Source organism: Marmota marmota, unplaced genomic scaffold, assembly GCF_001458135.2.
Source record: "Marmota marmota marmota unplaced genomic scaffold, marMar, whole genome shotgun sequence".
Lineage (NCBI taxonomy): Eukaryota > Metazoa > Chordata > Mammalia > Rodentia > Sciuridae > Marmota > Marmota marmota.
Genome location: NW_026000241.1, coordinates 30,665,994 through 30,693,741, shown reverse-complemented (window position 1 = coordinate 30,693,741; position 27,748 = coordinate 30,665,994). Strand labels below are relative to the sequence as shown.

General features: G+C 33.4%; 2 protein-coding genes across 5 annotated transcripts; both read left to right on the top strand.

Annotated features, from left to right (window-relative positions):
• Positions 1–206: 206 nt before the first annotated feature.
• Positions 207–7,739, top strand: Magohb (mago homolog B, exon junction complex subunit). Its single transcript, XM_015489585.2, has 5 exons — positions 207–378; positions 2,259–2,317; positions 2,959–3,069; positions 5,715–5,797; positions 7,380–7,739. The coding sequence occupies exons 1-5, from the start codon at positions 285–287 to the stop codon at positions 7,477–7,479; spliced, it is 447 nt and encodes a 148-aa protein (XP_015345071.1). The 5' UTR covers positions 207–284; the 3' UTR covers positions 7,480–7,739.
• Positions 7,740–8,087: 348 nt separating this feature from the next.
• LOC107145567 (killer cell lectin-like receptor 2) lies at positions 8,088–27,525 on the top strand. 4 transcript variants are annotated; one of them, XM_015489584.2, is made up of 8 exons: positions 8,088–10,724; positions 15,970–16,044; positions 18,470–18,584; positions 19,980–20,069; positions 20,981–21,205; positions 22,484–22,626; positions 24,126–24,232; positions 27,358–27,525. In XM_015489584.2, the coding sequence occupies exons 2-8, from the start codon at positions 16,030–16,032 to the stop codon at positions 27,473–27,475; spliced, it is 813 nt and encodes a 270-aa protein (XP_015345070.1). In that variant the 5' UTR covers positions 8,088–10,724; positions 15,970–16,029; the 3' UTR covers positions 27,476–27,525. The 4 variants fall into 4 exon arrangements, with proteins under 4 accessions (XP_015345070.1, XP_048650665.1, XP_048650666.1 ...); XM_048794707.1 differs by lacking the exon at positions 8,088–10,724 and having other exon boundaries at positions 15,245–16,044; positions 18,413–18,584; XM_048794708.1 differs by lacking the exons at positions 8,088–10,724; positions 19,980–20,069 and having other exon boundaries at positions 15,232–16,044; positions 18,413–18,584.
• The last annotated feature ends 223 nt before the right edge of the window (positions 27,526–27,748 follow it).

The window sequence follows — 27,748 nt, the reverse complement described above, 5'->3', positions numbered from 1 at the left end:
CTATTACATTTTAACACTTCTGTTCTTTGTTAATGTAATGTACTCAACTTCGTTTAGAAAAGAACGCGTTTCGATCTTGGTAAACCGAAGGTCTAGCAGCTGCTAAGCTCCCTCCAGCACTCGAGAGCCTCTCAGGCTAGGGGTTTCTTTCAAGCTTTTCTCCCGGAGTTCCGGAGGCGGAAGAGACGCGGCTGCAGTGACGCACTTATCTGTGTGACTGACGTCACTGACAAGCGCCAGGCGGCACGTTGGCCAAGCTTTCGGCGGGCTTCCGGGAGACCAAAATGTCTATGGCTAGTGATTTCTACCTGCGCTACTACGTGGGGCACAAGGGCAAGTTTGGACATGAGTTTCTAGAGTTCGAGTTTCGGCCGGACGGTGAGCAGTGGACCGGGTCAATGGTGGGAAAGGGGAATCTGGATGAGAGGCGGACGAGGAGGCGGGGCGGGTAGAGTGAGCGAACCTCGGGCATGAATGGGATACAATGGCCACTACTCCTGGCGAAGAAAAAAAATAAAGTGTGTGTGTGTGTGTCGCTTAAGGCTATAGAAGGCCTAAGTTGTTTTGTGAATAAAAGAGAATTAATTGCTGTAAATTAATTCAGAAAAGCGGACGATGCCACGTATTGAAAAGTTGAACCTACATTAGTTCTAATCCTACAGTCCGCGCACTAAAAGGGACTTCAAAAGCCATATCGTTATCAACTTAAAAGTTTTAACATTGTTAAGAAAACCGGCCTCAAGTGTTGTTCCAAGGTTGCATAAAATGGGACTACTTATTCATTCAGGCGGTGTGTATTAAGGTCTTTATAGAGGAGCCCATCATATAAACAAATGGACGTGTTTTAAGTACTTAAATACAGTTTTTCACCATGCATATGCATTAAGAATACCAAAAATGTAGAGAGGGGTGGGATGGGGAGAAGTTAGGTCTACCGGAGGGAGTGAGAAAAAGCTTAGATAGACAACGTGAGATGAATTTTGGAGTAAGAGATTTTCTTGGCTTCTGTGGGGAGGAAAAAAATCCGACTGGGAGAGTAGCATTAGCCTGTAGTGTACAACAGTACTGTCTTTGATATTTAAAGAATGTTACTGTATATTGAACTCTGTCTACCTGCAGTAGGACAGTTCAGCTGCGTGGATTTTTATTGACACCATATAGCTTGTCCAAATCACTTTTAGCTAGGCACATAAGTTAATCACCCTAATATTATCAGGGAAATTTCATGTTAAAACAGTGATTCTCATTCATTTAGTTTGCCACCACATCACTTCACTTACTTAACATTAGTTATGATAATGAGTCATGAAAATTGCAGTTCCCAAATAGTACATCTCTTTAGGTTAACCTGTCATTGTAGAGGTCAGGATCACATCATAGCTGTGCTTGGGCAACTGAGTAGCCATGTGGGATTGTGTGCAGTAGAGAGTAAAAAAGTTGTGATGGATTACAGTTAAATATAAACCAGCTGATAAACTGATCAGTTTTATTGAGGAACAGCACATAGTTTATGTGCATCTTATTTACAATTCTGTTTTTTTTTTTTTTTTACCAGGAATTGAACCTTGGGGGTGCTTAACCACTGAGCCATAGCCCTCTTTATTTTTTATTTTAAGATAAGGTCCATGTTGCTGAGGTGGCTTTGAACTTGGATCCTCCTTTCTCAGCCTCCTAAGCCTCTGGGATTATAGGAGAGAGCTAGCATGCCCAGCCCCTACTCATATTCTAAAATAATTACTATAAATATGTACACATTAATTTGAAGGAAAATAATTAAAAGAGAACATTTTAGTGGATAAGAGAAAGCATTAAGGAAAGTAGATTTAGATCATAATCTTGCGTGACCCTGGCCAACTTACTTTGCTCAACTGTGAATAGGTGAGAGAATAAAACCAACTTTTTAGAATTGTTTTATGCATTAAATTTTCTGGGCAAAGTACTTAGAACCAAAACAGATACATTAAACTTTAAAGGAAATGTTCTTTTTTCAGATTCTCTTTCTAGTTTATGATATGGCTTTAAATAGGCCTTAAAAGTGACCTATTATATATTAAAGGCACAGAATATTTTAAAATTTGGCTACCCATAAGTATTTATTATTATGACTAGCATGGATCTTACACTATGAAGGAGGAAATAGTAGTAAAATTGATAGTATAAAATGGTCTTTCCCTTCAAAATCACAGTGTCATTTTTCTATTTTCTATTTTTTAGTATTATTTGCTATTATACATTGAATTTTTTCCTATTCCCCACAGGAAAGCTTAGATATGCCAACAATAGCAATTACAAAAATGATGTCATGATCAGGAAAGAGGTAAGATTTTCAAATGTCTTGTTTTTTTTTTTTTTTTTTTTACTTTTGGTCCATTTTCCTCTTTGTTGAATTTACAAAAGTTAATCTAAGACTATGTTTTAAGGAAAAAGCCAATTTATAGTTTGAAAAATTTCCATTTCAATTAGATATGATTGTAAACAAAAGTAATCTGAATAGTGAGATATTTGAATCTATCATTTAAGTCATTTTACAGTTAACTTTGTCTTTTTACTCTGTTCATTATTTAAAATAAATAATCATGATGTAATCATAGTCTGAAAAGAGTTCAGAGTACTAACAGTGATGTGGACTTGGATTTGTCTTTTTATTCCTTAGATATTGTGTTGTCACCATTAACCATTCAGAGGTACTTGGCCCTGTGTTACAAAGGAAGAATATAGGATTTTAAAGGGGCCTGTGATGGGAAGAAGTAAATATTAAAGGAAAGGACAAGAGAGTAAAGAAAAAAATAATATTCTTGAGAAGAGTAAATGATTGTCATCCTGTTCTTTTGGAATCACAATTAAATTTTTCTGTGGTGTTCTAATTGAAAATTCAGAATTTGTAACTCTTTAATTTCCTGTTGATTTATGGAAAGATATAGTTGGACATTGTGAAATTTTATTATAATTTATTTTCAGGCATATGTACATAAGAGTGTAATGGAAGAACTGAAGAGAATTATTGATGACAGTGAAATTACAAAAGAAGATGATGCCCTGTGGCCTCCCCCTGACAGGGTTGGACGACAGGTTTGTATTTAGTGATTCTTTACATACATAAATGTTAAGTTTTGTTAATGATTGTTTTCTCTTATTTTTATAATGGTTACTTGTTGATGCTTTGGTTTTCCACTTAAGTAGGCATCTGGTAAATAGTCTACTTTTATTTCACTTAGCTTCATTTTCTCTGTTATTTCCTTGTGATAAAGGAGTAAACACATAGTTCTAAATTTAGATAACTTTCTGAATAGTATTTTCCATAGCCACTCCAACCACAGTTATGATGCTTTCATTCTGTTATTAATGGTTTCTACTATATGTTATTTACTTATTAGAAATAAGTACAAGTTGTATTTGTGTAATTTGAGACTTAGGATTCTCACGACTATATAAAATTCACTTTCTTCAGATTTATAACTTTAAGAGTTGTTATTTGCACCTTTATGCTCCAGAAAAAGATTTGATAGGTTTCTTTGTTCAAACGGACCATTGTATTTGCTCTCATATTCCCTTCAGAATAATTGATGTGTGTCAAGGGCGTCTGAAGAACTCTTAAAGGTGTTATTTCACTCTGGAAAAGGATTTGCTTTCTGGATTAAGTCTTTTCAACTTTTGGAAAATTGGATACTACCCATGAAAGGAAGAAACATTCTATTTCACTTTTATGTATTCCTGTGTTGTACTTTATGTCACCTTCTTTGACTAGAGGAACAGTGTGGAGAAATCTAACATGATGACAGTAACTTAACTCTTCTATTTAAAGGAGCATTGTTTAGGAAAGTAAAGGTAATAGTCAACAGTTTATTTTATCCATTTTATCACTTTTAAAGAGTAAATTTAGACTTTAGTTTGTTTTATGCATTTATACATGTGTACTACAAAACAGCAACATTAGCAACTAACATTTTTTATCTTTTAGATTCAGGGAGAGAACCTAGTTTTTCATCTACCCACTTGAGCATGTATTCATGGGTTTTGGTTAGTGGGGAGGAGTAGACATACTCCAGGAACTACCTGTTGGATCCTTGGGTCAAAAATTTTGTGATAAATCTTCATTCTCCATTTGGAATGTGCCATAAATTCTGCATAATTAGGTTTTCTAATTACATATATAACTAGAATTTCTTTAGTGACATCTGTTTGTTAATGTAACTTAAAAACTAGTTAAAGAGAAGCCCCTAAATTATGAGTTTTAGATTTGCTGATAAACAATATAGAGAAAAATTTATACACACTAGGAACCACTAACTATATTATATTGTATTTGTTTTACAAGTTCTTAATTTTAATTGGTGAATTCAGAAAAGAGTATTAGTCTTTAAGTCTTATAGTTAGTAGTATCACTTATTAGTGGTTATAAATCTTTTGTATGTTTTATGAATTATATATATATAAATTATATATTTATAAAATAAGGCTAATAAGACCTACTTATAAGATTATTTTAGGGATTACAAAAAATGTAAAGTTCAAGCAGCAGGGCCTGAAACATATTAGGTACCAAAGTGGTAGCTATTATTAATGTCATGTATTTTATTTGTAGAACCTTAAAGAAAGGGAAAATATATTTATATTTATTATGTTAAAAATGGGCTTATGCAATAATAAATGCTGGAGAGGGTATAGAGAAAAAGGAACTTTTACACTGTTGCTGGGACTCTAAATTAGTATAACCAGTATGACAAACAGTATGAAAGCTCCTCAAAAGACTAGGAATGAAACCACCATATGACCCAGCTATACCACTCCTCAGTATTTATCCTAAAGAATAAAGGTTGGCATACTACAGAGATACATGCATGCCTGTTTATAGTAGCACAATTCACAATAGCCAAATTATGGAACTAGTTTAGGTGTCTGTCAGTGGATGAATGGAGAGAAAATGTGGTATGTATACACAAAGAAGCCGTATTTAGTCATAAAGAAAAAAGAAAGTATGTTGCAGGACAACGGATAGAACTTGAGACCATTATGTTAAGCGAAATAAGAAACTCAGAAGGTCAAAGTTTGCATGTTTTCTCATTTTTAAAAACTAGAAAGGAAAAGAGAAAAGAAAGGTGTGTTGGGGTTTGTGTCTCATGAAAATAGAAGGGAGATCAGTAGAGTAGAGGAAAGGGACCAGCGGGATGGAAGAAGAGAGGGAAAGGAAACCTAGGGAATGACTGTTGAGGGCCACAGCCCAGTCAGACTGCGGCAAATGACAATTGGCCAAATTATATTGTTATGTTGTATCTGTGAATATGTAGTAGCAAATCCCACCATTATATGCAACTATAATGCACTAATTAAAAAAAAGAGAAAAAATAAATGAGAAAAATAAAAATGTATTTAAGACTATATAATTATTTTTACTAAATATGCCCAGTTATATCTCTAGTGTTTACTGGCATTATAATAAACATTTCTGTGTTGATTTATTTTATGGTATCTTCTATAAGCAATTCTTGGTTTGTTCTAAAATTGGAGATAGTGCTTGTAACTAGTCAGTCAGTGACTAGTCAGTGAGGCTGTTAGTTTTAAGGACAGTGATGCCTGATAGATTTTCTTTTTTTCCCCTCTGTTCTGTTGAGTGCTAGAAAACTTGTAGCTAAAAATGGGATCTTTTTGTAGCAAGAATTTAGATATCTCTGGGATAGATTTTATATTAATTATAGTTCTCTCTCTTTTTTTTTTAGGAACTTGAAATTGTAATTGGAGATGAACACATTTCTTTTACCACATCAAAAATAGGTTCTCTTATTGATGTAAATCAGTCAAAGTGAGTATATTAAAACATTTTGGCTAAATTAACATAAATTATTAAATTTATCTAATAAATTATTAAAAGGCTCATTTTACAACTATAGTCCATTTGCGAGCCAAGATTATTTCAGTAGTATCCTGTCAATTTATTATGCAGAGATAATTCTGATTTTTATGTCATTAAAGACTTGGTATCTTATCTATCAAAGAAGTTAAGATATTTCAGTGTCAAATATTATCTTAATCCAACATTATATAGTAATGCCCAGATTTTATTAACTATTTATAGAAAAATCTGCATATAATGTGTTACAAAATTTAAGGGAAAATCCTTATTGGATTATATCAGCCTCGTTAACTCATATATTATTACTCTGTTTCATGGGTTTAATACTTGAAAATATATTTTCCAGTATAGCTTAAGAATGCTTTTAGCTACCTATCCTTCCTAAGTTTTGTGTCTCCTGCCTTTGGCTGATCTAGGCCATTTCTTCTTGCCTCTTTCCCTCAAAATGTTCCCAAAGTGCTTTTACTGTTTTCCCGCTGACCTTAATAACTTGTTTGTCTGCTTTACTGATTTGAGTGTAAGCTCCATGAGAATCTTGTATCTTCAGTTATTATAGGGCTTGACACATAATATGTGCTTTACATAAAAATTTATTTGAGGAAAGGAAAAAGAACGAATGCATAATAACCACTGGACACAAACAGCTGTGCTCACAAAGAACGACCAGATACTTTTAAAATATATTTTCCCGTAGTTGGTGAGGATGTGGCATTGCATTTTGGTAATATGCTGCAGAAACTATTAATATTTTTCATTCATCTTTGCTCTAGTAATTTCATTTCTGAGTGTCTATTTTGGGAAGTATTCTCAAATACTGGAAAAGCTATATTACACATCAAGATGCTCATTGAAACATTTATAATTGGGATAATCTGAATGTTTATCAAGGAGAAAATGTTTAAATTAATGAAAATTATAAGTGAAGTGTTTTATTTTTTAATGCTGTGAAACAATACCAAAAAAAAAGGACAGAGAATGATTAGAGTTATGGGAAAAAAATACATAGAAACACCAAAATATTTATCATTATTGCATGAGAGTGGTAGCATTATAGTATTATAAGTATTATGTTTTTTTGCTTTGCATGTTTTTGTGATGCATAGCTATTACTTTCCATAAGGAGGTAACACTTTAAATATAAAAATGAGGGCTGGGGATGTGGCTCAAGTGGTAACGTGCTCGCCTGGCATGCGTGGGGCACTGGGTTCGATCCTCAGCACCACATAAAAATAAAATAAAGATGTTGTGTCCACCGAAAACTGAAAAATAAATATTAAATACATATATATATGTATTTAATATATATATATAAATGATACTAATAAAAAAACTTTACATGTTTCCTTACAGAAAAAATAGAATTGTTTGTTCCTCTTAGTTGTCATTCAGTTTGTCATTTTAGTTGTCAGCAAGATTCTTCCTTTCTCCCTTCCATTAACAGAATTATTACAGATTTTTTATATTGTTTAAGGAATTTATAAAATTATGTTTCATTAGGACTAAAAAGTAACTTTCATTTTTTATATTTTAGGGATCCTGAAGGCCTTCGAGTATTTTACTATTTGGTACAGGACTTGAAATGTTTAGTTTTCAGTCTCATTGGATTACACTTCAAGATTAAACCAATTTAAATTGTGTTTTTGAAGCTCTTTGTATATTTAACTAAGGGATAGGTAAGGGAGGGTTTATTTGCCATTTCTAATACTGGGATTTTTATGAATGTGAAACAAAACGTTTTTCTTGTACATAAACTGAATATTGAAAATAAATGAATAGGCTTAATGATTTTTCTCACTTGGGACCAAGTGGGTTAGACATCCCATACACATTAAATTCTGTAAGTAAAAGTCACTTTTGTTGAAATTTTGTTTTAATAAAACATCAAAGCCTGGATAGTGGTTTTATTTTGTTCTATTTGTTTTCAGGAGACTATATCTCTGATTCACTTTAAAGATAATAAGAAATTGTTCTAGTTGATATATCTTATGGCAGAAATTCTTAGGGTAGAAATATGTGGCCAAATTTCCATCTATTAAAGGCAATTATAGATCTCTTATTTCTTCCATACCTGGTGGGATTTAATTTTTTGGTGCTTATAGAACTTTTTACAGAAATTTCTGGATTTTATACATTCATCACAAATCCCTCAAGATAATTCACATTTAAACCTTTTTGGTGTAAACAATGATTTTCTAAAGTTAAAAAAAAAGTGTAGTCAGACTCATCTTTGATTATGTCCTTATTTGTTTTTCTCATTTTTCAAATTTGTTCCTTTTAAATATACATGACAGTAGAGTATATTTTGACATATCACACATGGGGCATAAGTTCCCATTCTTGTGGTTATACATGATGTGAATTTACACTGGTCGTGTATTCATATATGAATATCGGAAAGTTATGTCCAATTCATTCTACTGTCTTTTCTATTTCCATCCCCACTCCTGTCACTTCATCCCCCTTCGTCTAACCCAGTGAACTTCTATTCTTCCCTTCCTTGCCTCATTGTGTGTTAGCACCTGCATATGAGTATGCCCTTATTTCTTATTTATATGTTTGTGTCTAAGAACTAAATGAATTTTTTGCCTTACAAATTGTATTAAATATGTGTTTATCTATATATACTTATTTAACTCCTAATGAACACAGGTTCCAATCATGCTTCCCACTTCCCTTCAACCTCTTTCTGGTAGACTACATCTTTCATTATTTCCTTTAGTAACTGGGTCTCTGGTGTTCTGTTCCTCCTCCCTCTGAACCCCAATCTAAAATTTGTGCTGTCAAGATAGTTGTTTTTATTCACTTGCTCCAGGGACTGGTAATATTGACTTTATAGTGGCAGAGCTTCTGAAGGCTTGCCAGGCTTCTAACTTGCTTGGAGCACAGCAATTCTAAGAAACTTTGCAGTAATGGGAATGTTCTGTTTATGTGCAATCCATACGGTAGCCACTGGCCACATGTGGCTACTGATTACTTGAGATGTGCCTAGTATAACTAAATTTATAGAGTGATTTAATGAATTTGTTTTTACATTTTATTATAATAAATTTCAAATATACAAAATAGTTAGAATGTTGTAAACATTGACATGTCATTCTAGATTATAATAAATCTTATAGATTTTATAATCTGGTGTTTTATAAATTTTATAATTGTGGTATCAAGTGGCTGGGTCTGTGTGTGTGTTTGTGTGTGGGGTATGTGTTTAATTTTGATGAAGTAGTAAGTAAACACATGTTTAGTGGCTACACTTTTGGCAGTGGCGCACCAGCTGATTTCATTGCTCAAAATTGCATGGCTTGAATGAATTGGACATAACTTTCCTATGTTGTAACTCTACATCATGTACAATCACAAGAATGGGAAGTGATACTCCATGTCTAATATGTCAAAATATATTCTACAAATAAAGTAAAATGCATGGCTCTTCAGGTTTGTTGTGGAAAGCCAGTTTATCTACATTGTGCAAGATAAGACTCATCATCTTCAGTTTTACTGTATGGAAATAAATATTCCTGTTCAAATTGTAGGCCTTAATGAATGTACAGTGTAGAACATGTTATAACTCTCTTTCACTTACATGTCCACACAAGGAGAAAGGAACAAATGCTCTGAACTTCTAGGGTACTCACAGTTATTGGTTATTTCTCAAATTGGCAGTCTGAGGCTTTTGAATAAGCCAATCCACTCAAGATTGAGCATGGTTAGGGAGAAATATTCCTTAGATTAAAAAGTTAACATATGAACTCTGAACCATTCTCTAACTTCTCTCTAGTATTTATTTACTTATTTTGCTCTATCCCCACTCTCCATGAAGATTTCTCATACTCAGATCAAAATCAGAAAATAGGTGACTAGGATTAATAGCTTGTATTTTTATCTATGGTTTTCTTATACCTTGTGTGTTTGAACTGGCTTTTACTTGATTGTAAGCTGCTGATAAGACAATGCTCATTTAAAAGTTAAATTTTGTATATCACTAGTTTTATTTGAAATTAGATTTACATTCTGCACTTAGGTCAGCCAACACATGTTCCCCCTTACCTCCTCCCTTAATACAGATACTTCTCAAAATTATCAAACTTTTTCCCAATTGATGGTTTGGCATTCAAGGCCTTAGAGTAGCCAGCACCTGGTAGTCTTATTGCCTTCAGATTATTTGCCTTTGTAATTTACTCTTAAGGCAGGTGATATTCATTTTTGTTGCTGTGGAAACCTTTTTCATTACCACAAATCTTTGCATATGTACATACTCAATACCACAGAATCTCAAATTTGAACATAAGAAAAGGATGTGTCTTTTGGATGTGGTGTAACTGTGATTCTAATTTCTCATGTATAGTCTTGAGTAGAGCTCTTTAACTTTGCTCAACCAAAGCAGCATATACAAAACGAGAGAATATGGGAATATTTATGATCTGCTACGCTTTATTATGCTCGTATTTATTTATTGCCTTTCCATGTTCTATGCCTCTGCTTCTAACAGAGTGCAAGACAGGCATTTTATGAATAATGTTAGGGTTTAAATCTGGAATGTCCCTTCAAAGTCTCATGTCACAATCTGCATAGTCCCCAATGCAGCAATGTTCAGAGGTATGGTTTTAGGAAAATGATTGGATCATGAGGGCTCTGACCTCATCAGTGGATTAATCCATGGACTACTGGTAGGTAAGACCTTTATGGAGGAAGGAAGTCACTGGAGGCATGCCCTGGAAAGGTTTGTCATCTCTGTAGCTGGCCTCTTCCTCTTGATTTCTCTGCTTCCTGGCTGTCACAGCTGAGCAACTTTTCTTTGCCATGCCCTTCCATCATGATGTTCTGCCTCACGTAGGGCTCAGAGCAATGGAGTTGACTGTGGACTGAGATCTCTGAAATGGTGAGCTGAAATAATCTTAAGTCCTAAGTTGTTCTTGTCAGGTATTTTGCTCACAGCTATGCAAAGCTGGCTAACAGATCAAACTAGGTTTATTCAGGTGGACATTTTTAATATGAATACAAATGTTAGCTGAGATCATTTTAGATATCCTGTTGTTTGACTACCTTATCTTGGTTTAAAATGGGTGAGACTTGTGAACGTGGTGTGTGTGTTGTAAATCCAACCACTGATACCTAATGATTATTTAATAATTGGATTCCTAGCTTTAATGAATAAAGAGCTAGAATAAAAGAATCCCCCCAAATAGTAAAATGCCAAAAGTAAAAGGATTTGAAGGTGAGCTCAGAGTTTGCCTTGGAAAACTCCCCAAGTGAAGAACAGTAAAGTTGAAGAACTGCTCAGTGTCTTTAATATCTGCCTTGTCTCATTTCTCTGAATTGTGTGATATAGTTTACTGAACACTGATTTAATAATCAAAAATCTTAATTATGGATTGGTACTTAACTATTTTCTCTGTCAGTCTGTGCACTGACTTTATTCATTAGTGGCACAGGGCCCAAGTAGCTATCTGAAATCCTTATTTGCCATTCTTTTATTATTATTCCTTAGTTCTGAAGGTGTCTTTATTTGGTTACTTTTACTGATTGAGGTCCCGTGGTCCTGTTAGGATAATATGGAGTATTTAAATCTAGAACAGTGAAATCTTTTTTTTTTTAATAGAAAAAGGACAGGTGGTTAGAGTAACAGGAAATCTCAAAATAGAGGCCCTTGTTCTTTTACTCTAAGAGCTCAGAAACTTAGTATTTTTCAGTGGTATAAATATTAGTCATGAGGATGAGTATACAAAATGGGAAGCTTGGTCAGGAGTGGTTATTCCTCTGAAAAATAAGGTAGTTCAGACCATCATTCCCTGTGAGCTGGTAGACATCTTTCACCTCAGCCTGGGACAGGAAGAACTACATAGAGCTGTGAAATGATAAAAACCATTGAGGTTTGAGGGTGTGACCGGAAGGTCTGAAGGTGTGATCATAAGCTGTGTGCAAAGCTTCTAGCTAACTGTATCACCAGAAAGGAATGAGTAAAATATGTGTTTTCCTAAATTAAAACAAAAACAAAAACAAAAACAAAAGCTTTTGCAGCAAAGCAGCCAGAAAATAAATGAATACATATTTATGTTTATATGTATATGTTTTATGCAAAAGTGAATTTAAAATACAAAGTTCTAGAGCCAATTTTTCATCTTTGTTTTATTAATTTTGTTATAATACAGTTTAGTACTTCCAGTTTTGTGCTGCTTTGATCAAAGACTCATGTTAGGAATTTTAATCAGTTCTCTCTGAAGTTACTTCTAAAGTTAATTGTCTTCTCATTAAAAAAAAAAATTGCCTTTTTCAGAAATTTAGAGCTTAGTAAGAAAAAGTTTAGAGGAGCAGTTACACAATGTAGCTTTCTAATCACTTGTATCATTCTGTTCTAAAACTGAAAAAAATCTAGATTTTATGGTCATTTACTCAACATTTATCTTTTTGCTGATCAAGCACACTGGTAGGCATCATGCCTCTTATTTGTGCTGCTGTTACAATAGTGAATAAGACAGATATGGTACTCACCTTTGTGGACAATATTAGAAGAGGCAATATGTAAGAAGTATAAGAAAAAGTGCTCTGACTTCTTTAGCCTCCATCCTGAGGACTCTCCACCCATCACTGGCTATGTGGATGTAAATTAAAATGGGCAAAAAAACCTTAATATCGCCAATATCTTTATGGGGCAATATAATATAAATTTCTTGATCTGAAGCCATAGAATGGTTTTTCTAAAGCAGTAGTGACATACTGCTGTATGTTTTACAGTTCCTAAATTATGTGCTGTCCTTACCTTGTTCTTCCAAATACTTGCATTCCAAGTTTGATGTGGTTGGATAAAGAGTGTGCATTGGTTTATTTTATGTTACTATAGCAGAACACCTGAGAGTGGGTAAGAATTTTATTCTGGCTCACGGTTTTGGAGGCCGGGAAATTTAAGATCAGGTGGTCTCATCTGGTAAGGGCCTCATGATGTTTCAACTCATGGCAGAAAGTGAGGACAATTGGAGTGCATGGAAGACAGAACACCAGGAGTGAACTTGTTTTCAAACAACCTGCTGTGACAGTAACTAGTCTTGCCAGAGAGGCATGAATTATTCATGAGGCTCCATCCCATAACCCAAATGCCTCCCACTGCTTTCTACATCCCAATACTAGTGTACTGGGGTCCAAGTTTCAATATGAGTTTTCGTGGGGACAAACCATATTCGAACCACAGCAGTCTATTAGCATTTCTGGGTTGCAGTGCTGGTATTTCCACTTTATAGAAATTAGGAGAGGAAACCAACAAACCAAACAAAAAATCCCATCTTTTTTTGAAGTCCAAGAAATCCCATCTGCAGTACTAATTTCATTTTATTCTTCCAAGGCTATGAAATGGCAAAACTCATATAAAACATGAACAAACTGAGTTTTGAAGATTCAGTGATTTATTCAAATTTTTATGACTAGGAAGAATTTGAATCTTGGAATCCAAGTAATAATAATATTTAGAATTCAGTGAGCACCTCCTCTATATATACTAGGTTACAGTCAAGCACTTATATGCCTTAGTTCTGACAGCAACCTTGGAGGGCAAATATTACTACCATTTTACTGTGTTGAATCTGAGGCCTAGAGAGCTAAGAGACTTGAACTAAGAGAACTAGAGAACACAAGAGAGCTAGAACTGGTATTCAAACACATTTTCCTGATTCCTAAATTCATGCTTTGTTGCAGTCCATTCTGAATTCATAGTCTATCCATGTCCTATATTGTCAAGACTTATTTTAAACATAGGTCAAGAATTGACAATTGGGCTGGGGATGTGTCTCAAGCAGTAACGTGCTCGCCTGGCATGCGTGGGGCACTGGGTTCAATTCTCAGCACCACATAAAATAAAGATGTTGTGTCCACCGAAAACTGAAAAATAAATATTAAAAAATTCTCTTTCTCTCTCTCTCTTTCTCTCTCTCTCTCTCTCTCTCTCTCTCCCCTTAAAAAAAAAGTCAATGTCTTTATAAAAAAAAGAATTGGCAATAATGTGTTCTTAGGTCAAGTAACCTTTTAATAATAGTTTATTTGTAAAGCGGGGATAATAATACACAACTGCCAGTGTTGGGAGGTTTCAATATGGCTATGCACAGTGTCTCTGCCACTTTCTCAGTTACCACTATAACTTCCTTTACCCTCACTCTCTACCTTTTCTCAGCAGAGTTTTCCTTCTTTACTTTTTTGACTTCGAGATAGAAGGCTAGGGATCTTCTTTATCTGGTTGAGAAAACCAAGGATTAGCGAGGGAGAAGAAAATGCCAAGCAGCAATTTTCTGGTTTACCTTAAAACTGCTTACATTGTTGAATTAAATGAGTCTCTGGTAGATATTTTATCTGACTTCTGGGGCATGATGACAAGTGGCAGACTTCAGTAGTAATTCAGAGACCAAGGATTGTCTCGGGACACAAGTAGGGCAGGTGGAAACAAACAAACAAAAAAACATACACAAAAGACAGGTAGCACAACTTAGACTATATCCAAGGGGTTAGAACACGTAGTATACTGTCTGAAGTAGTTTGGAGGAAAGGTGGGAGGAATGACCAAAGTGAAGAATATGGAGACCCTCTGAAGAATAATGGTTCAGTGCTGACTAGCGGTTGGTGAAGGAAGAAAAGAATAAGCAAGGGATTTGGTTAGAACTAAACAAAGTATGGATGGGGTTTGTCTCCGCATAATCCATTTTGCCTTCTATTCTCTCCCTCACTCCACATCCCCACACTCTATTAGCAACCATCATTTGATTTGAAAAACAATTTATTTATTTTTTTAAAATTTTTTTTTTTTTTTAGGTTTATGGCATATAGTTTAGGTAAACACACATACAAGGAGAAAGGAGAAGGGGAAATGGAGGTGTCAGAAGCAAAGCTGAGTGACAGTGAAAAACAATTTAAATTGGTTTCATAGAACCAAAGTCAGAAGATTTTAAAAGCCGGATCAAATGGAAATGAACTTCATCTGGCTCTTAATAATAGTTATAGAAATGAATTTCTTTTCTCTCTCCTTTTTTTTTTTTTTTGGTTCTCTTTTCAAGTTTCTGGGGATTGAACTTAGGGCTCTATGGTTGTTAGGCAAGTGCTCTATGACAGCTACATTGCCAGCCTTAATGGATTGTTTTTAAGTGTTCTGCATATGTGAAAATGGGAGGCGTTGCTGAAAATTTGTAGAGATAAATTTTTTCAAGTAAGAATAAGATTCATGATAATATGGTATTATATATATATATGTGTGTGTGTGATATATATATATATATATATATATAAATGATAGTAATACTCTTTGACCTCAAAATATTTTTTTTTGATACCAGCAAAAAAAAAAAAAAAAACAACAAAAAACAAAACCCAAAACAAACAAAAAAAAAATTGGAGGTAACCTAAATATCCAATAGTAATGTATTACTGAAATAATTTTTATATCCATGTTGATAATAATTATATATGGTTTTAAAAATCATGTTTTAGATAAATATTTCTAAATGAGGAAATACTTATTGTTTATTAGAAATTGATAAAAAATGCTGTGTGTGGAAAGATATCAAATTTAATAGTGAATATAACATGGATAAAAGTTGTAAGAATACACACCAAAATTTTTTATGATGGGAATGTAGATGTTTTGAAGTAATTTCTAAAATGTGTTTATCTACAATAAATATAAATGAAAAAAGAAAAAAAACTTCCCAAGTAGTAAGAAAAATAATAACAAGAGAAAGTTTTTAACAGAAAGACTAATGTTTAAATTAAGAGCTAAAGAATTTAGATATAACATTTATCACAAATATGTATATATTTATATGTAGATTTTTAAGTCATATCTTTTTACTAGTAGTTGGATTTTTTAAAATATATTTTCTTGTTTTCCCCAAAGATGTATTCCTCTGTCTTTTCAGTCCCCAAATACTGATTTTGAATGTTTTGCATATTTTGCAGAGAACCAAGTTGTTGGTTAATTCAAGTGGAGGAATATATAACTCATGACCATCTTTCTTTTCCGTTAACATCAGCTTTTACCATATGATTTCCTTTTATCACTTTGGTCAAGAGGAGGGGTGAAACTTTTTGAGTTGGAGTGTCATTTAGAAGTAATTCATTTCTGCTTTTTGTCTTACTGTCTCTGAGGGATCCAGGACTGAAAAGGCCTACCTATTCCTCATTTTTGGTTCAGTTGCCTCCATCTGCATCACTGCATGGCACAAATACAGGTAACATCTGCCTTTATTTCCTCAGAGCTTTGTACTTTATCCCACTTATTCTAGAGATACGGTATTTAATTACAAATGGCTGGACATGAGATTGAGATTGGTAGGCAAGTATTTGTTGATTGCATTAGAATTGCATTAACTCTGAAAGATATGAAAACTGAAGTTTACCATTTTCTCTTTCTCAATATGCTATGAGTTTTGCTCTTTGCTATCAAAATAAAGGAAGAGGGATTTGGGAAGTTTTTTTATTTTAATTTGGGTCTAATGATTTAAATATTATCCATCTTGAATAATTTAAAGAAAGATCTTTTTCTTAGGAAACTAGAAGAAACATGAATAATTCAATTTAGAAAAATTTGTACATTAAAAAATTTAGAAAAGAATACAGTTACATGTGCAATTTTTTGTATTTGCTATTTCTTGGATGTAATCTTATTGAACTGATTAAGATGCAAAGTAAATTTTAAATATTTACTACTTATTTCTATATTGATATCCATTACTAGATTGAATCTTTTACTTATGTTAACTAATGAATGCCTATTGACAAATTTTATTTTTACATAGACTTTTCTGTCATCGTCACACACTAGAAAATTATTCAGAAAATCTTCATGTACATGAAATTATTTGGGATTGAAAATGCAGGTGTTTGGGCTTCAACCCAAGAGATTTTTATTTATTACATTTTGTACAGGGCCCTGGAATCTAAAACAGTTTGCAATATTAATCCTTGAATAATTATTTTGCTGATAGTGTCTGCAATATACGTGGAGAAACACTGGTATAGTCATGCAATATAAGTATTTTTTATATGTATGCCAGATCATGTGTAAGTTTTTTTATGTATATTAAGCAGGTCGTAAAGCTAGATAAATTTTATTTTTATTCTAATTTGTTACATATGGCTGCAAAATATATTACATTTCATATTACACATAGAGGACAAATTTTCATATTTCTGATTGTATACAAGGTATATTCATACCATTCTTGTCTTCTTACAAGAACATGGAAAAGTTTTTAAAAAGCAAAAGTATTTTTTCAGAATGCTTTGAATTGACAGTTTAAAAGTGCTTTCAGAATACTTTGAATTGACAGTTTTATTTGAATTGACAATTTATAAGTGTTTTGGTGGTTTGAGGTAGAAACAATTTGGCCTAACATTTGCATATGTATATTGAACATTTTAAGCAAAATTGGCTGGGCCAATAGGAGCATAATCTATTCATGGATTTTTCTCTTTATATTTTTAATAACCCTGACAGTGATTAACTAGGTGCATAAATGACTTAAACAGAATTTTTATTTTAAATTTATTTATTTTACAGTAGAATGCATTTTGACACATAGTACACCAATGGAGCACAACTTCTCATTCTTCTGGCTGTACATGGTTCAGAGTCACTCCAGTAATGTAATCATACATAGATTATTACACTATGTATATAGGGTATATAGGACATATATACCCTATATACTTATGTAATAGGGTAATAATGTCTCTTTCTACTGTCCTTTCCATCCCCACCACCTCACCCCTCCCCTCACTTTCTTCTACACATTTCTTCCTTCATTCTTCCCTATCCCCCCACCCCACTATGGATCAACATCCACTTATCAGAGAAAACATTCGGCTTTTGTTTTTTTGGTATTGGCTTATTTCACTTAGCATGATATTCTGTAGTTCCATCCATTTACCTGCAAATGCCATAATTTCATTCCTCTTTAACTAATATTCCATTGTGTATATGTAACACATTTTCTTTATCCATTCATCTGTTGAAGGACATCTAGGTTTGTTCCGTAGTTTAGCTATTGTGAATTGAGCTGCTGTAAATGTGGCTGCGTCACTGTGGTATGCTGATTTTAAATCCTTTGGGTATAAACGGGAAGAGTGGGATAGCTGGGTCAAATGGTGGATCCATTCCAAGTTTTCTGAGAAATCTTCATACTGCTTTCCATAGTGATTGCATTAATTTGCAGTCCCACCAACAATGTATGAGTGTACCTTTTCCCCCACATCCTTGCCAACACTTATTATTGCTTGTATTTTTGATAATTGCCATTCTGACAGGAATGAGATAAAATCTGAGAGTAGTTTTGATTTGCATTTCTCTAATTGCCAGAGATATTGAACAATTTTTCATATGTTTGTTGATCTATTGTATTTCTTCTTCTGTAAAGTATCTTTAATCAGAAATTTGAAAGACGTTTCATTTCTTTCATAAATAAGGTTCAGTCTACAAGCTTTATGCACTTAAAGAAGTTAATAAACACACACCCACAGATACATGTACACATACCTCTCAGCATCAAATCCTGGTTTGTTTATATAGGCTCACATTTTCATTTCTTCTTTATATAGAAGTCATCACATGGCAAGGTTTTTAATGTGAAACATACTTCTCTTCTAATTCTAAAGATGAGCAATCAGGAGGTGATTTATTCAACCCTGAGATTTCTTCAGTCTCCTTCAGAATCACCGAGTAGATCAAGGAGTGATTCTACTCAGAGTCCTAGAAAAGCTGTTGACAAAGGTATATATTTTAAGCATCTAAATTAATATGTTTATTGTGAATTGCCCAAATTTTGCAATTTGAATAAAAATTCTGTTTGCACTTCTGGTTGTCAGCTGGTAATATGAACCATAAATAGGGTAGAGTTGTAGAATGAAGTCTTTAAAAAATTTTGTGACAATGGGAAAATGAGTAAATATTTTTGAATTTGAGAAACTAATAGGATGTTTTGATTCAAATTGGACCAAAAAAATTTATGAGGGCTTTAAAAGTAAAGGACATACTGAAGTCTGAAGAAACATTGAATTTTCTAGAGAAATAAAATTCTTAGAGAAATGAAAAGTTGGGCTGGGGATGTGGCTCAAGCGGTAGCGCACTCGCCTGGCATGCATGCGGCTCGGGTTCCATCCTCAGCATCACATACAAACAAAGGTGTTGTGTCCGCCAAAAACTAAAAAATAAATATTAAAAATTCTCTCTCTCTCTCTTTAAAAAAAAAAGAAATGAAAAGTTTATGTTAAGAGTGATATTTTCACTCAGACAAAAGATATTTTAAGTATCTTAAATACTTACCAAACTTTAATGGTAATGAAGCAGCAAAAATTTTCAAATCAGGGAGGAGTTCTAATTTTTCGATTCTCTATTTCTATTCTCCTTTCAAATATTGTCAAAATTAAACTCTAAGTTGAAAACTTACTTCTTTGATTTAGTGATTATCAGAGATACAGGCTTCAGATACCAAGGACTTCAAAAGCATAAGAGTAAATATAGTATTGCCTAGAGAAAAAGACAATTGATGAAAGAAAACAGAAAGTTGATTTCTAGAAATTCCTTTAAGTATGGCCCTCTATCCCATTTGAGCTTCAGAGTATTCACTTTTGGCTATTAATTTATCAAAACTACTGACTTGGGGCTGGGGATGTGGCTCAAGCGGTAGCGTGCTCGCCTGGTATGCATGCGGCCCGGGTTCGATCCTCAGCACCACATACAAACAAACAAAGATGTTGTGTCCCCCGAAAACTAAAAAATAAATATTAAAAAAAAAATTAAAAAAAACTACTGACTTATCTTTCTCTCCTCTACATGATTGTTTACGATCACAAGGACTGGGAGTACACATCAACTTGGGGTCTTCTATATGAATTGTGTCTATTGCCTTTGGTGTTTTTGTAAGGGATGTGCTTTTGAAATCCTATAGAACTGTTCCTACATGCAGGATTTATACAATTGGCATGTCAAATAGAAACCTAAAACTTGAAAATTGTAACTCCTAGATTACAATTTAAATCAACTTGTATAATATGTTTTTGAAAAAATTTTTAGTTCCTTTTTTCATATGGTCTCCCACATTAAGGTTAGTAGTGGTGGGCCATAGCTTTTTCTGTGTTGCTTATTTTCTTCTTTTTTCATTTAAAGAGTTTTCTGTGCCCTGGAACTTTATTGCAGTGACTCTTGGAATTTTCTGTTTACTTTTGTTGACGACAGTCATAGTGTTGGTGATCAAGAGTGAGTAACTGAAATCCATTTTTCTTAATCTGAGTACTGAGCTTTAGACACTAATTGTACAGACTTTAACATGCTTCATCCATTAGTTCCTGTCTGTAGTCAGGGAAAGACTTAGGTGGCTCTGAACTTTGAGTGAGGCTTTTTTTCTTGGACATATTGCAGTGTCATTTTAATATTACTTACCTATTCCATGGACTCTGAGGCTGTGGTGAGCTATACACTTAATCTGATACATGGTCATATTTCTTCTGGTAGAGGATTGAGTGAAATTCTGCCATGATATTCAGGTTATCATGAACCAGAGGTAAACATTTTTGAGAAGTAACTGTTCAAAAGAAATTATAGCTTTTCTTCTAATAATATAATTAGGAAATAGCTTATTAAAAAATCTGTATGTAGATGTTAAATGATCTTGAATTTAAACTTTATCTTTTTTTAAAAAAATTCTGTCTTATCTTTAGAGAAAATCATTGATATATTATTCTTAGATAAAATTACATATCCCAATATTATTTTCTTGGTCCTATGGGCATTCCATCTGCTTCAGTAATAGTTATGCCACCTCCTCATGTTTCTTAGTTCAGATTTTCATACTCAAAAGATGTATTAAATATTGACTGATTGATTTTTACTTTGCTACTTATTTATTAAAAATGAACTAAACTGAAAGGTAAGGTGTTATCATCAAAATTTTATTCACATAGCTTATTTCTTATTTTACATTAAAGTTGCTAATACTGAGAAATTTGATGATTCCATTTCTATGATCAGTTCACTGAGGTGTTACTTTCTAAATGTCAAATTACTAATATGAGTTGGTTGTCAAAATGAAGCTTTTTCTTTTGGCTTAAATTTCAATGTTTATTCATTATGAATACTTTTTTGTATTACATCTATGCTGTTAATTTTAGTTTTTCAGTGTGTTCAAGAAAAACATCACCAGCAGGAAATTCTAAGAAACTTCAGCAAAGTGTACGACATTATGAAAAATGACTACTACTTAAAGGAACAAGTTTGGATAAATAAGTCTTTAGAATATGATAGTCTCAAAAATAAAACCCTTCATTTGGAATCAAATCATGAGAACAAATGTCATAAGAAAATTGAGATCTATTCAGAATTTTTGCAAAATAAAGGTATGGAGGAAATCTTTATTTAAATTATTATTTAAATAATATTTTTAAATAATTGCACAATTTCTTTTCCTTCAGAAGCTTTGAAGTCTAATAAACTTGGTTATATTATATACTAGTGATCTCTGGGCCTACTGGAAAAAAATTTGATTTGTCCCTCTTAGATATGATGTAGGTATTTGGGTATGCTTATTTCAAGCATAGGGTTGGGGCCCCCAGAAGCCATACTTGGATTATTAAGACCCTATATAGTGTCCCCAATTCAATTGCTGTTCTTACATTCCTACTCCTTTCAGAAGGTGAAAATATGTCAGTTACCCTGAAAATTCAGAGCACTTTGTTCCTGTAGTAAAATCAGACTCCTACTCTGTTGCTAACATTGGATATGGAGGCTGTCATTAAAAGTATATTTAGGCAAAAATGGGCTCAAGGACTTTTATTTGGATGCTATTTTAAAAATAATTTTTGTGTATATATGTATTTTCATTCTGCTATGGCTTCAGATATTTGGTAGATAGATTTATGACCAGTGTAAATACTTATTACCTGCAGTATATCGGCAAGATTTTCCATATGGTTGATGTTTGTGCAATTCTGTGATAATGCCATCAAAACACCAAAGAGATACAAATGTTAAATTTCATGCAGTAAACTGTTACCTTGCATAATGACCTGATTATCTTGAATTGAGTTGATTAATCAACAAGTACTAAATATTAGGATTTAGAGTTTATAAAGACCTTTTTCATGTATAATCTCACTTTGGTATTGTGGGATTTACTATCTCTTATTAAACGATGAATACTATTTACAAATTCCATACATTATGACATAAATAAGAGAAAAAGAAAAAGTTACAAAAAATGTTTCTCATATTTAGATGTCATTCCAGAATCCAGCATTCTTATCTGTTAGATATATGGTATAAGTAGAATCATGAAATATTATTTTTCTTCTGTGATTGGCTGATTTCACTCAGCATAACATCCTCAAGGATCGTCATGTTGTCACATAGAAAGAATTTACTTCTTTTTAGAGGTTGAACAATATCTTTTCATATGTAACATATTATTTTAGGTTGTTTTCATCTTGGCTGTTGTGAATAGTACTGCATTGACATGAGTGTGGATATCTCTTGGTACTCCAGAATTTTGGTGATCCTCATATTGTCATTACTGATAGCAATGAGATATTATTTAGATATAGAGGACTGATAAATGTATTTCTGTAGTTGACAGACTACCAGATAATAAATTTAAAGTTTCACATTACGTGTTGTAGGTTTGATCTGTGAAGGCCACTGGTCCTGTTATGGAGTAAAATGTTATCATTTTACCAAGAAACAAGAAAAATGGGAGGGATGTAAGAAAACTTGCCAAGACAATGGATTATCCCTTTTGAAGATAAATGATGAAGATGAACAGGTATTGTGAACTCACATCCACTTTTTTTTTTCTTTCTCTTGGATGCTGTCACTTACCCTTGGATCTAAGATACTGAGGACAGGCAGGAGTTCAGAAGGAAGGACCTTCACCTATTTGTGTTCTGTCTGTTATGCGGGCAAAAATTATATAATTGAAAGTTTCCTGGGAGATTCCTACCTGCTAAGAAGTATATAAACCTGCTATCTATCTGTATAATCTGTAAGTATTCTATCTGTATAATCTATTATGATAACCATTATTATTAAGGATGCAGTTTGGTTCTTTGCAGTCATTTTCCTTTCAAAGGAGTCTGTAAGAGTAACAGAAAAATATTCCCTTCCCTGAATAATATTTAACCCTTTGATAAATTACAGCCTGAACCAACAGTTATTTATCCCTATAAAATGGCAACTTTGGGCTGGGGATATAGCTTGGTTGGTAAAGTGTTTAATAAATAAAAACTTAGAACTGCCTGGAATCAAATTTATCTCTACCACTTACTAGCTGAGTGACTTCAGGTAAATGACTTAACCTCTCTGGCTGCCTTGAAAACGAGATGATTTTTAAAAAATATTTATTGTTTAGTTGGACACAATATCTTTATTTATTTATTTTTATGGGTGCTGAGGATTGAACCCAGTGCCTCTCATGTGGTAGGCAAGCACTCTACCGCTGAGCCACAACTCCAGCCCCGCAAAATGGAAATGAGTTTAGATGAGTTTAAGGACCATAAAAGTGATAACAGTTTTACCAATTAGTCTCATGATGATTTTCATTGCATACATAGGCAATATTTACTTGGTTAATGTTCTTATATAAGAATGTATAAAGGTGTATATCATTTAAAATCTCAGTATAAAAGAATTCCTGATATCAAGTCATGAAATAATTTTGTTTGATATGGTAAAATATAGTTAAACGTATATTTTAAAATCCACTTAGTCATTTAATCTAACATTAAGTGCTATATCACTCTGATATATTTCATTTTAGATAGTAGATTCTTCCAAATATTTTTCCCTTTTACTTCTTTCAGTGCTGAACTACAGAAAGACTTTCTCTTAGGAAACTGAAGCTGTAATGTGCACCCTTTTCACGTAATACTTTTTACTTTAGTAAATTTGTTTTGAAGATCCCTTTTACTTAAGGTTGTGTGGTGATCCTTTTTTCATATTCTTCATTATTCTTTTGGAGTAGGAATTTGAATAGTTTTGTAAAGTGTCAAAAATGATTTAACAATTTAAATATTTATTATTGCTAAATAGATTTTTACATTTTGCATGTTTTTAATAATTTACAAAAGTTATACTTTTAAAATAAATAATCTACTAGTGGAAAATTACTTTGGAAAATGAAAATGCAAGGATTGAAGAAAGAGAGGTAGAGGAGAATTAGCAGAGTACTGGTCACAGGAACACCTGGCCTTATGACCTGTCATTCTCTTTGTTTATCTAATAGATGAGAATTTTGTGACATAATGTTTTTTGTTTCCTGTATAGGCCTTCCTTAAACAACAGGCTTGTAAAAATAATTACTGGATTGGATTATCATATGATGAATGTGAAAGGAAATGGAAATGGGTTGACAGTGACACATCTTCTGGAATGTGAGTTTCTGGAATACATTCAAACTCTACCATTAGTGTGGGAGTTGGAAGGATTATGTCTGGAATGACTATTCTCTCATTTCACACAATTTAACACATTTTCAAATGGAAGTCACTGGTGAAAATAAGAAGAATGGGTTATAAAGTGTTTTAGAAAGTACAGTTAAAAAAGGAAGAGAGGTGTCATACAGAGTTATTAATAATAATACTAGTATGATCTCAGAAGTATGTGTTATGAGATGCAGAAAATGAAGCAATCATAACTTTTTTGATAGCGGCACTCTACCACAGAATTCCATCCCTAACCCCTGACCTCCATCACAAAATTTATTTTGAGACAGGGTCTTACTAAGTTGCCCAGGTTTGCCTTGAACTTGTGATCCTCTTCTCAGAAGCTAGGATTACAGTGTGCTTGAGAGATTATAGGTGTGCACCACTACACCTGGTTCAAAATCATGAATCATGAATCATAAATTTTAAGGTGACGTGATTGTACCATCTGACTTAGCTATAATGAATATTCTGAATATCCCAAACATTCATATGAAACTTCTTTATATAATTAGTATGTTTGTTTATGTTATTTATTGACATAAATATAAGAATTTGCATATAGATACAATCATTCATATGCATATATATACCTTCCATTTTGAATTGCAGCAGTATGTAAACAATTAGGTCTACATTTAGTTCTAATCTGCCATAAAATTGTTCATTATTTAGAAATATTAAGTATTGTATTTTTATTTCTAGGAATTCTCTTTTGTGTTTTCAAATAATCTTGCTAGACACTCATATTTTCAAGCTGCCTTTTATTTCTTAAAACAGTGAAACATATTTCACATTTGATATCTGATAATTCTAGTATTTTTCTGTTATTTCTGCTGGCTTTTTTCATGATGTAATTTTCTTTCCTCCTCCTCCTCCTCCTCCTCCTCCTCCTTCTTTCTTCTCCTTCTTCTCCTTCTTCTTCTTCTTAGGATTGAACCCAGAGGCACTTTACCATTGAGGCATATCCCCAACCCTTTATATTTTTTATTTTGAGACAAGGAAGTTGCTTAGGGCCTCACTAAGTCGCTAAAGTTGGCCTTGAGCTTTTGATCCTCCTGCCTCAGCTTCCTGAGTCACTGGGATTATAGGCATTCACCACCATGTCTGGCCATGATACAATTTTCTTTGTGGAATTTTTTTTCCCTCTTTAAGCTGCAGTGGAAACCATTTGAGGTCTGAGATGAAGATGGTGGCTTCCCCAAGAAAAAAATTGCTTTAGTTGGATGTTTAGCAGCACTGAATCTGGTCTACTTTTCACTTGGGGTGGGCAAGTATTGGGAGCTCTGAGTTGTAAACCTGCAAAAAATGACCTGAAATCACCTTGACATACTTGTATTTTCCAAGGACATTGTTAGATAAACTACTTTGGAGGTCATAAAACAGAAAGACTCACAGGCCAAATTAAGATGCTCAGATCAGATGGTAAATCAAATCCACCTAGAACCTGTAGCACAATGCAAAGGGAAAGATATAGGTAGGCTGTCATAGATACAGTAAGGCACAAGATGGGGAGAGGGCCATCTGAAACCTGCGTCAAGCAATCTTTTTATGCCCTGATGCTCTCTGCAGCAGAATCCTTCCCTGATGATAGTGTGGGTTATAGGGCCAGATTTGAGGTTTGAGTTATGAGGGCTACAAAGAGAAAAACTATTGTGATCAGCACACATATTTTCTCTACTGGGGAGTCACAGTATCATATAAGCCTGGCTACAACTTCACCTCTCCAATTAACCTTATGAGCAGTTTTATGAATTTAATTTGTGTTAATTGGGCAGGGGCTAGAATGGGTGTCACCAATGGGAGATGGAATGACCTTGTGAATGTTGAGGATATGCTTCATGTATATTTTGTGCATAGTTAGTGTCTGCTTTGTCTTCTTTTTTGTTTATGTTCATCACACATGATTTACTTACTGTATCTATACCTAACATTTCTCATAGGTTACTAATTTACCTATCTCTTCAAAACATCTTACGTGTTCTACCTGTGTCTCACAAGTTACTTGGTTTCATTTATCTTTCTTATTTGTTTCTTATCCTATAGCAGATTTGAATATTTTAAATAATGTATCAAATATGTATTACATGAGGGATGCTTTGTGATTTTGAATTCTTAGGTGAGGTTATTCTTTTTTTTCCTTCTGCTTAAATCTAAGGTTCAAGATAGTTCCTAGGGACTTTTACTGAAGATATATCCCTTTGAGTTCTCAGCACTCGGTGGCTTGTGTGGCATTCATTATTTAGAATACCCATGATGTAGAATTTATCATTCAGCCTACTGTATCTATTAAGGGACAATCTTTCCTCAGTGCTTCACTTATCCTTTTCAGTTCCACCTTTACTTAAGCCTCAGCCTCTATAGAAATTTGCTTCTTACCAGTGCATGAATTTATGCAAAAAGTTTTCAATTTTTTTTATTCAACATTTAGAATTATTTTCTACTGGAAGGTAGTTCTGGTACTTAGTACACCATTTTGCTGAAACTGATGTCCTGCTATAGACAGGACAGTTAATGAATTATCATGTTTTAGCAATAACTGCTAGATATGGGGTGGAGGAGGAAAAGAAACAAAACAAACAAAAACTTCAATCAAGAAATCTTATCTCTAAGTATATTCTAATTTTCCTTTAAAATATAGACATATGAGACCTGGTTATGTGTTACAGAAATTCTTTTTAGTCTTTCACTTTGTTGAAAAGATCGACATAAGAAAGCATGTTTGTGCCGGGGTTGTGGCTCAGTGGTAGAGCGATTGCCTAGCATGTGTGAGGCACTGGGTTCAATCCCCGGCACCACATAAAAAACAAAACAAAACAACAACAACAACAACAACAACAAAAAAAAACAAATGAAATAAAGGTATTGTGTCCATCTACAAATAAGAAAAAATCTAAAAAAAGAAACCATGCTTGGTATATTGTAATCCCATGGTAATATTGTAAATTAAATGTTGTCTAATGATCCAAAAATTGCCAGTGTAAAATAACATGGGGGATTATGAGTGTGATAAAGAGACATGATTCTATAAACTTCAGAATTAAAGAGTTGCCCCCCTCTTTTCTCTTCTGTAGTCATCTTCGCATAATGATGTCTCCCGCAAGAGGACATTGTGTTTTTTTATCTGCAACAAGAGAAGTCGCTATTGAATGCAATAATAGCTACAATTGTATTTGTGAAAAAAGACTGTAAAGTATTTCATCTGCTTTAATGTGTGATGAGAATAAAAGTTAAACATGGAATATTGTAGTTTTTGTTTGTTTACTGTCATAATTTGTGATTACTTACAAATAAATGTTTTTGACTTCTGCTATGGAAGCAGAGAGAGATGAGCTGCAAGAGGAAGAAAATGTTTTTTTCATTACATGACTAGGAAATCAGATGCCGTGTTTCTTTGTAGAAAAGAGAGGAAGAAGAGCCTTTCTGTGGAGAGCAGTTTCCCTTTTCTGTAATGGCACTGAGGAT